General features: G+C 31.9%; 2 protein-coding genes and 1 pseudogene across 2 annotated transcripts; 2 read left to right on the top strand and 1 right to left on the bottom strand.

Moving 5' to 3' along the window:
- Positions 1–675: 675 nt before the first annotated feature.
- LOC131598753 (cytochrome P450 85A-like) lies at positions 676–5894 on the bottom strand. Its single transcript, XM_058871327.1, has 9 exons — positions 5704–5894; positions 2780–3101; positions 2375–2527; positions 1873–2118; positions 1695–1781; positions 1517–1595; positions 1080–1186; positions 869–993; positions 676–782 (listed from the first exon to the last, which is right to left on the bottom strand). The coding sequence occupies exons 1-9, from the start codon at positions 5892–5894 to the stop codon at positions 686–688; spliced, it is 1407 nt and encodes a 468-aa protein (XP_058727310.1). The 3' UTR covers positions 676–685.
- Positions 5895–6975: 1081 nt separating this feature from the next.
- On the top strand, positions 6976–8057 carry LOC131598752 (glutathione S-transferase T2-like; annotated as a pseudogene).
- A 661-nt stretch (positions 8058–8718) lies between these two features.
- LOC131596738 (uncharacterized) lies at positions 8719–9303 on the top strand. The gene has a single exon (XM_058869481.1). It carries the CDS (start codon positions 8719–8721, stop codon positions 9301–9303), a length of 585 nt encoding a protein of 194 aa, XP_058725464.1.
- The last annotated feature ends 1351 nt before the right edge of the window (positions 9304–10654 follow it).

Raw genomic sequence — 10654 nt, 5'->3', positions numbered from 1 at the left:
TTTCTCTTTGAAACAAAAATACAAGTTTTACATAATAACAAATAACCTTTCTCATCCTGATTAGGATTTGTATTGTGCAATGATGAGAGACTAGTATGCTATTTATAAGAAAATTAACACACTAAACTAATGGACTTTTCCACATAGACTCATTACACAAGCTAACTTAGGGAATGAGTTAACTTAAACAATTGGCATAACAAACAGACCCAATTCGACATGCTTACAATCTTAGCATACTTCGACTTCAACTACCTCATGTAAACAAGCTTCGACGACATGTTAAAATCCTGTCGAATTGTTGAACCTAAAAGCTATCTTTTGACCATATTAGAGTTCGATTCTCTATCTCACATAGGATTATGATACATATAAGTAGTGCATGGCTAAAGTAGGGTTGAAGGAAAGGTCTAAAAGGGCAAGACCTCTCAATGCAATATTGAATTTTCAATTTTCTGTCAAAAGGGAAGAGTGGAACTTCCATATGTATATGAATAATATAAACTAGATTTGGTAGTATTCAAGTATGTGATAAAGTACTATGCTTCCATTAAATATTATACATTACTATAATGTATTCAGTTTATCTGATCTAATTACAAATATGTTACTTATAGATTATATTTTACATGTCATAATTTTGAAAATAATTTTTGCTTGTGTCGCACAAGTTTAAATACTAGTCTCAGAACTGCTGGTAAGATGAAAATCTCATGTGCATTCCATTTGGTGCTTGAACTCTAGGAAATTTCTCTAGTTTAGTTTCTCCTATTTCTTCCCACCTACAATCAACATTAAATACATATTAATAAAATATTCAAATCATCAAAAAATTTAAGGTTTAGATTTTATATTAAAAACTAATCACCTGTATCTAGTTAGAATGTAGTGCAAAAAAGTTGAAATTTCTGTGATTCCCAACTCTTTTGCAGGACAAAGTCTAGTGCCACCTCCAAATAGCAAGAAGTAATTGTGTGTTTCAGAATTCTTCTCCTGCATTTCCATTTTGAATTATATCATATCAATGATATAGATTTTTATTTTTATGCATTAAAAAAAGAAAGGCTTCTTTTACTAACCATCCATCTCCATGGATTGAATGTTAATGGTTCAGTATATATTAAAGGGTCATAATTTATCTCTCTTGTATAAACATAAATTCTCCATCCTTTAGGAATTAAGTAACCTGAAAATAAAAACATAGATATTATAAATACTATTTTTTTTCAAAAATAATATGAAAAATTATTTAATGCTCTACCCAAATTCATCCATTTCTTTTTGTATCTTTTCTGTTTCAAAATCATCATCTCTAATTAGTATTTTAATTCATTCTAAAATAACAAAGAATTTTGGGGAAAATCACATTCTTATTTATTTTTTTATTGAATTGATGTGAAAAATAGTAAGTGAAATTAAATAATAATAATCTTAATAATTATAATTATAATAATAATAATAATAATAATAATAATAATAATAATAATAAATAAATAAATAAATAAATAAAACGTACCATTTAGTTCCACATCTTTATTGGTTTTCCGTAGAACTCCATTAACTACTGTGGCCAATCTAGATGTTTCAAAAATCACCTGAAAAATATATATAAAAAATTGTTAAAAAAATATATTATTAACAATTTTAGAAATAATTTATCTTAATTAAGTCATTGAAAATGCATACAATCTTACCGCACGAGTAAACCTCATTGATTTAATATCATCATAATCAATTGGTTCATTTGGCTTTTTCTTCTCTCTTATGGCCAAGTGCTCTTTCTGCAACATAATCCATACAAAATTTATCACATTAATTTTAATTGAAAATGTTTGTATTATAATTAAGTAAATAATTGAATTTTGTACTCACTCTAATTTCTTCAAGAGCTTTGGGATTGTCATGGAGAAATTTGAGAGCCATCATAGTTGTGGTTGAAACAGTTTCATAACCAGAATACATAAGTGTAAGTTCTAGGTCAAGGATTTCATCATCATTTAGTTTGTACTTATTTTCATCTGTTTTCATTAAACAACTAAGCATGTCTTTGTAGCTTTCATTTGATGCTTTTCTTTCCTCTAGTATTTTTCTCAACATGCTAAGTAAATCCTTCCTTGCCTGCAAAACATAGTCAAATTTAGCTGTATTAAAAAAGTAGCACAAAATATTCTTACCGAATGCGTGTTTATATCCTACACATCTGACACAAACACACGTGGTTACAGTCAATTACTTTCACTTTTTGCTTTATTAGCAATGTTAAATTTATATTTGATGTTCGCGTATCTTGTGTTTGTGTCAGTGTTTCGTGAAAAAATAAGCATGCAGATATAATCAATTAGCACTAAAATGTGAAAAAGATCAATGATCAAACCTGAACTCCATTGCGGTAATTTGTTCCAGGAAGATTAATAGGTAGAGAAAGGGTTCCTAAAACAAGTTTAAAAAAATGTTTCTTGAAATAATCAGCTCTTCTTGATGTTGGGTCTATACTTGCAATCTGATCCATAATTGAGAGGAATATCACCTGTTGAAATGTTCAATAATTTTTATCAATTAGTTATAAAATCTTAACAATGCTTTTAAAAATCGAACCAAATTTAATTCGACAAAACATTAAATTATAGTTCAATTGCTTTAAATTTCTTGAATCAGAACAAAAAAACACAACTATATCGTAAATATATAGTATCGGCTTATGATTACTAAGATCGGTTTTGGTTCAACTTTTAAGTCGAGTTAAAATTAAACTAAATTAAATTAGTATAATGGTACAAACCTCTTTAGTATGATCTTGAAGGTTGAAGATTTTGCCATCCCAATTACTTAATTGAGAACTCATAAAGCGATCAATTCTTGGCAAAACTATATCTCTTAACATTTGTGGGCTAACAAGTGATAAAAGTGCTCCTCTCAAGAACTTATGAGCTGAGCCATGAACAGCTGCAATGTTAGAATTTCCTAAGATATCTAACATAGATTGAGGATATCCAGCAACAAGACCTTTTGATTCATTCATTAATATGTATCTATTAAGCTCTTCATCCATTGAAATAATTGTAGGACTTCCAAATATGTGTGATTTGAAAAAACTTCCATACCTACCATTAAGATAAAGTAAGAAAAAAACTTAACAATTAATTATTTTTTAAGTTAAAGTGCAATGCATCTACAATGTTTAATTCATACCAAGTTTGACTAATTTAAGAAACATTAATAACTAAGAAAAATATCTCTCACATAGGCATCATATGCATCCTATAACTATTTTGCTTTTTTCCGTTTATTATTAAAATAAAAAAAAATAAAATACCATACAAGATTTGTTTTAAATTAAACAAATACTTTAATAGCAAAACAGAAACAAAATATAAATATAAAGGAGAAACAAAGTTACAAAATATACAAGAGAAATAAAGAGCACCAATAGTGTGCAAGAACAACAAATTCGACAACACCTAGGTCGAACAAAAGACCGAAGAGCAAAATAATAGAATAATCACTAAAAGAAAATAGAAGGGCAAGTGACCACCTAACACTCCCTGTTAGCCCAACCACTTAAGAAATTCTACAACTAATCAAGTAGAGAAACTCCATAATCCGGAGCAAATTCGGAGCAAATGCATGAATCCACTTTCACACCAAATTAATAATCAAAGACATCTAGTGATTAACTGCCAAGTTTTTATAACAAAAAAATAAATTTTTTTTGTATTTTCTAAATAGTCATGACCACATATTACCACATCGAGACTAGAGCTAAAGACACATGTGTGCCTTGACTAGGGGTGGCAAAACGGGCCGCCCGCCCCGTCTTATGTCCGCCAAAAAAGGAGCGGGGCGGGCATGCCCGCTAAGTAAAATAGGCATAAAAATCATGCCCGCCCCGCCAAGAAGGCGGGTTGGCGGGCGGCGGGCTTATCCGCCTATTTTTATTTGTATAGTTTTTAATAGATTAATAGGCTTTTTTTACCTTTTAATTAAAATTTTTACTTATTTTTTAAAACAATCTTTTATAAAAACAACTTTTTAACAAATTTACTTAAAAAAATATTATATATATTTATAAATAATTGTATAAAATAAACCATCAAGAATTGCAATTACTAGAATTAACTTTAAAAAGAGTGAGTTTTGGAGGAGGGGCGGGCTTTGGCGGGGCGGGTATGGCGGGCGGCGGGTTTTGGCGGGGCGGGCTTTGGCGAGCGTCGGGCCTAAAATCCCAACCCAACCCGCCATTTTTTGGCGGGTGCGCGGGCCGGCCCGGCGGACCACGTCCCGTTTTGCCGCCCCTAGCCTTGACCAAGGCCCTGGAATAATTCAAAGAATCCTAAAATTGAATATTGAAAAGGCCCCAGCAGCCCTCCATCAATACACTTTATCCTTAATAACTAAGACGACTTCACATAAAACAAAAAAGATGACCTGCTCACTCCACCTACCCCATGCTCACTCCACTCCTCAAATTTATAGAACTAGACACACTATGACGCCTCAAGAGATTCTGCCTAGTCAACAATCTGTTCTGAAATAACTGACAAAAGAACACTACGACTTTAGACAACGCCCAACTCTTTTAAATCCTAGTAAGGCCCTACACACACCCTCTCTAACCTAACTTCCTCAGAACGAGTCGAAGCCAATAGATTATCATAAGAAAATCTCACTGAAGAGCCCAATGTCAGATCTAATTTTCAAACGCAAGCATCTTCCCGATCTCGTCAAACCATATCCAACATAAGTGCTAAGAGAACACTACACATTTAGAAGTGCCTAACTCTTTCACCCTCCTCACGTCTCCTTATCTACACCCCAATTGATTTCTGAAACCCAGTGATCCATATCTAACTGAACTAATATCTCTACATAACAAAGACACATTCTCAAGAATCGTCCATTTCTATTTACTCACATATCCTTCCACTTCATACAAACAACCTTCTCCCCTCTTTTAGAGCCTCTAAAAAAAAGCCTTTGCAAACTAATAAACTTCTTCCAAACCCAAACCTCCCCCTCCTTTTAAAAACATTTTTGCAAAATAATCAATGTTCTTATATCTATCATACAACGAAATAACAAAATATCCTCTTATAATTGTGATAACTTTGACAAGATCATAATAACATATTGTCTTTGTAATAACAAAATCAAAATATTATTCGAAACAAAATTACATAATGTGATTTAGTTACATTTACGAATTATTGAACTAACCACAAAAAATAAATGTTAATGTCAAATAATGTGATTTAGTTAAATTTACGAATTATTGAACTAACCACAAAGGGTAAATTTTAATGTCAGAAAATAGAAGATAATAAAGCCTTTAAAAAAAAATAAAAAATCTATCAGAGATTTATATAACGAAGGTAAGGATGGACTCCGACCCCTCCTTCCCTTCTTAAACAAATATATATAAGTGATATATTTACCATCTACTACATATTTAAAAGTAAATTTTTTCTTTAAAAAGTTAAGTTATTTTAAATTCTTCACTTAAATACCTACAATTATTTTTGTTTAATTTTGATTTTCTAAATTGTAAATGTTAAATACCCTTATGTTTAAAAAAATTATTAATTAAATATTTTGACCCCAGCTAAAAGGTAATAATTTTTTACCAACTTGTGCAATGTGAACATAGGAAAAGTTAATTAAACATACAAAATCAAAACATAAGAGAAAGTCGTATGAAGATTTTACCTTGCTTTTTGATTTTTCATAAAATTTGGACCTTGTTTAAGAAACTCAGTTGTCTCTCCAAAAACTGGCCACCCCATTGTACCAGGTGGCAAGCCATTCTTCCTATACCTTAATCCATTACATTTCAAGAGAAGAAAGCAAAAGCATACAACCGATAATACACCAATAATAATTTCCATGAGAAAAGCCATTGTGGCTTCCACTTATTGAGAAAGAAACATAATTAAGATTGAATATAAATAAAGGAAAATGATATTTTTAGCATTGCATCACGATTCAACTCTAACTTACAACTTCCTTCTGTTGTACCAGCATTGCATGAATTCGCTCAAACAAACTCTTATTTTGCATTGGTTTGTTAATATTCGCGATCCCTTCATGATTATTTCTTAAGCTACATATAGCATTCTAGCAAAAATATTGTTCCAAAAAATGCATAATTAGTGCTATTTCAGCATTGTTAGCAGTAACAATATTTTATTATCAAGAAGATGGATAGATTAATTGAACCCAAAAATAGCATTGTTAGGGTCTAAAATCGTAAAATTAAATTTGAAAAACTATTATTTTTAAGCAATTAATATTTTTGGGAAATTTATATTTAAAAAGTTCTTATACTGTTAGTCAATTTACAAAGTTGTGGTGGAATAAATTGTTCACTTGGCTCTGGTTGGTAAATGTTTTTTGGGTTGATTCTATTTTGGAACATATTTTTTGATTGGATTCTTCTTGTAAAGCGGTGTTCCCGTTAGATTTGGGTTGTTTATTTGGTTTGATTTTTTGTTGGATCATGTGGAAGTGTAGGAATGATATTATCTTTAATAGCCTAGTGGCGTCTTCCTTCGATGGTTTAAATTTGATTAAATTGATCTCTTGAGATTGCTTATTAGTGTTTTTCAAGGGGGTTTGTAAGACCATCTCCAACGGTAATTTTTTACCGTTTCGTACGCCGGCTGGAAGAAAGGTTTGGAAATTGAAGTGCGCCAGCCATGCAAACGTAATAGTGCAAAGCAACGGTACTTTTCAATAAAAAAATAATATAACTTAAAAGCTGTTGTTGTTCAACGCCTCTTTTTCTTTTTTAAATTTTTTTTATAATTTTTTTGGTTATGAATGGAAGCAAATGTTAGTCAAATTTTATCTCATAAATTTATTCCTTACTTATAGTATTTTAATTTTTCTCTCACAATTTCTTCTTATTAGCCTTCAATTGATCATATATTTTACCAAATTTTTCATCTTCTTAGTTCAAATTATTATTGTTAAGGGCAAATGGACCCTAATCAATATAATTTTCAACCATCTATGTTCCATCTCATGCAAAATCAGCAAAATTCTAATCTGCAAAATTCTCAATTTCCCCCACCGCCAACAAACTCTACCCTATTTTTTCCGCCACCAAACAACCCAAATATTTATTTTAGACCACAGATAAATACTCATGGGGTGAATTTTTCTCATCATGAACCCGAAACACCAAATGGGTTTATGTCTGAACGCCAAGTTCCATAATTTTCAACTCAAGTTGGTATTGAAAATACTACAATTGAAAAAGAACAAAGGCGTTCTGTTAAAAAAACCTCGAGAGGTATTCACAAGGGAAGAGGATACACTTCTTATGCAATCATGGCTCAATGTTTCAAAGGATCCAATTGTGGGAGTTGATCAAAAAGTCGATAGCTTTTGGTTAAGAATCACCGATAATTATAACCAATATCGTGGGCAGTCACGAGAAAAGCTACAAGGCCAATTAAAATCTCGATGGCATCGAATAAATGGTTGTGTTAAAAAATTTGCTGGGTGTTACAAACAAGCTGTTCATGGAAAAAAAAGTGGGGCATCAGAGAAAGATATCTTAATCAATGCGCACGCTTTTTATGAACAAGATGAAGGTGCACCATTCAATCTTGAGTATGCATGGCAGTTTTTAAAAGATGAACCTAAATGGATGGGAGCATTCACTGAAAATTCTTCAAAGAGAACAAAGAATTCTGCTAGTGGTTCATACACGGCATCGCCAAACTCGGAGACACCTTCAAGTTATGAGTTAAACTCATCATCTCCAATGGAGCGTCCAATGGGACAAAAGGCGGCAAAACGAAAAAGGTAAGGCAAAGGAAAATGCAAATGCAACTGAACCTCCTTCTAGTGTTATTTCCGATACAAGGAATAAAAGAATGGAAGTAATGGAAAATCTAGCACGACTTAAGGAGGAAGAAAAAACATTAGTCAAGGAAAATATGGAGTTTGAAGCAATGCAATTCATAATGTCAGACACCTCTAAGATGAATGATAGTCAACGTGAATTTCATGAAAAACGTTGTAATAACCTAAAGGAAAAATATGGATGGTAATAATATGCAATGTTCTAGTATTTATTATATTTAAATATTATGTAGTACTTGTTATGTATCAACGACTATTCTAATAAGATGCAATGTTCTAGTATTTTTTATATTTAAATATTATTCAAACTAGCCGTTATTCACACTAGCCGTTATTCAAACTAGCCGTTATTCAAACTAGCCGTTATTCAAACTAGCCGTTATTCAAACTAGCCGTTATTCAAACTAGCCGTTATTCAAACTAGCCTTATTCAAACTAGCCGTTATTCAAACTAGCCGTTATTCAAACTAGCCTTATTCAAACTAGCCTTATATATATTTCCATTCTTTTCTCACTCTTCTATCATTTTTCTATCACACTTCTCTCATCATTCTCTCACTCATCTATCATTTTTCTATCACCCTTCTCTCACTTCAATGGATTCAAACAATTCAAACAACCTTAACAAACTTTTTTGGGAGGTGATTGAAGAAGAACTTATGGACAACACAGATGAAGAACTATTGTTGTCAATGCTCGAGAAGGAACGTCAATCTAGAATTTCATCAAGGCGAAAAAGAAGATCATTGATAGATCGGAATCGTGAAGAAAGGGCATATACGATTATTCAACGACTACTTCTCAGAAAATCCAGTATACACGGATGCCCAATTCCGTAGAAGGTTCAGAATGCATAGGCATTTGTTTCTTCAAATTGTAGAAGCCCTTGGAAATCATGATGAATGCTTTCAAATGAGGATCGACGCAACTGGTAAAATGTGTCTTTCACCATTGCAAAAGTGCACTTTTGCTATTCGTATGTTGGCATATGGATCTTCCACTGACATTGTAGACGAATATATTCGAATTGGTGAAAGCATTGCAATTGAGTGCTTAGAGAGATTTGTAAGGGACGTGAATGAGGTATTTGGGGCCGAGTATTTAAGAAGGCCTAATAACAATGATGTTGAACATCTTTTACAAATGGGGGAGTCACGTGGATTTCCAAGCATGCTAGGTTCCATGGATTGTATGCATTGGGAATGGAAGAATTGTCCTATTGCATGGAAAGGACAATTTTTTCGAGGTGATCATGGTAAATCTACGATCATGCTTAAAGCAGTGGCATCACAATACTTATGGATTTGGCATGCATTTTTTGGTATTGCAGGTTCAAATAATGACATTAATGTGCTAGACCAATCCATTATGTTTAACGATATTTTGGAAGGACGTGCTACTAATGCAATATACAATCAATGGGACTCCATATAACATAGGGTATTATTTAGCATATGGTATATATTCTGAGTGAGCTACATTTGTCAATACCATTTCAATGTCGCAGGGAGAAAAGAGAAAACTATTTGCTCAACATCAAGAATCAGCTAGAAAGGATGTGGAGCGGGCATTTGGAGTGCTCCAATCTCGATTTGCAATTATATGTGGCCCAGCGCGTGCCTGACATATGGAAACCCTCAATCATACCATATATGCTTGCACCATATTGCATAATATGATTGTTGAAAACGAACGACACACATATGGAGGTGATTTTGATTACTCTTATGATAATGTAGATGACACCTACTCTACAACGGAAACATATAACGGTCCTCATCCGAATCTTGCAACAAGACTACAAAGAAGAGCAACTCTTCGTGAAAAAAAGTTCATCGCAAACTTCAAGGAGATCTAATCGAGCATATTTGGGAACATTTTGGACATGAGGATGATGTAAATTAAACTTGAGTAATTCTATTATGTTACTTATTTTTTATTTTTTTTAATTATATGTCATGTATTTGAGATTAATTTTAATTATGATTTTAAATTTTATGTTTAATTATCATTTTAATTATATGTTGTTAATTTATTTTATATTAATTTAATTATCATTTATTTGAGATTAATTTTAATTATCATTTTAATTATCATTTTAGTTATATGTCATTTATTTATTTTATATTAATTTTAATTTAAATAATTTAAATTATTATTTTAAATTAAATAAAATTTAATATGAATAAAATATTAATATATAGTAAAATTGTGGGACCCAATATGAATTCTTTAGAATTGCACCATTGGAGTGAAAATTAAGTGAGTTGCTTTAAGATGATGTGGCTTAATGGGTCCCACAAAAAACCCAAAAATGGGTTGCACCATTGGAGATGCTCTAATGGATCTTGGGAGGGTTGGTGTCTTGATCCTAGTGTTTTTTCGTTTGTTGTATTCTTTGGTTTTTAGCAACCTTAGTGCTTCTTAATGTTACCCTTTGCTTAAAAAAAAGCTGTCGAAGAATTCCACATTGAATAGAATATGGTTTCAACATATGTTTATAAGTGGGAGAAATGTCCACCCTATAATTTAGTTTTGTAAGTTGAATTAGGTCTAACTACTATTCTTAAAATGTTGTCATAGTCAATACAAAATCCATTGGATTACCTCGAGGCGATTACATGTTGAATCATCACGTAGAAATTCTTGTCGCTACTTGAGCCGATTACATGTTGGATCCTCACGTAAGAAACATTTCCGCTCCTCGAGGCAATTACATGGTGAATCATCACGTAAGAATTATTGTCGCTCCTCGAAGAAATTACATGTTGGATCCTCACGTAAG

This window comes from Vicia villosa, linkage group LG4, assembly GCF_029867415.1.
Source record: "Vicia villosa cultivar HV-30 ecotype Madison, WI linkage group LG4, Vvil1.0, whole genome shotgun sequence".
Classification (NCBI taxonomy): domain Eukaryota; kingdom Viridiplantae; phylum Streptophyta; class Magnoliopsida; order Fabales; family Fabaceae; genus Vicia; species Vicia villosa.
This window is presented reverse-complemented; position numbering and strand designations above follow the sequence as displayed.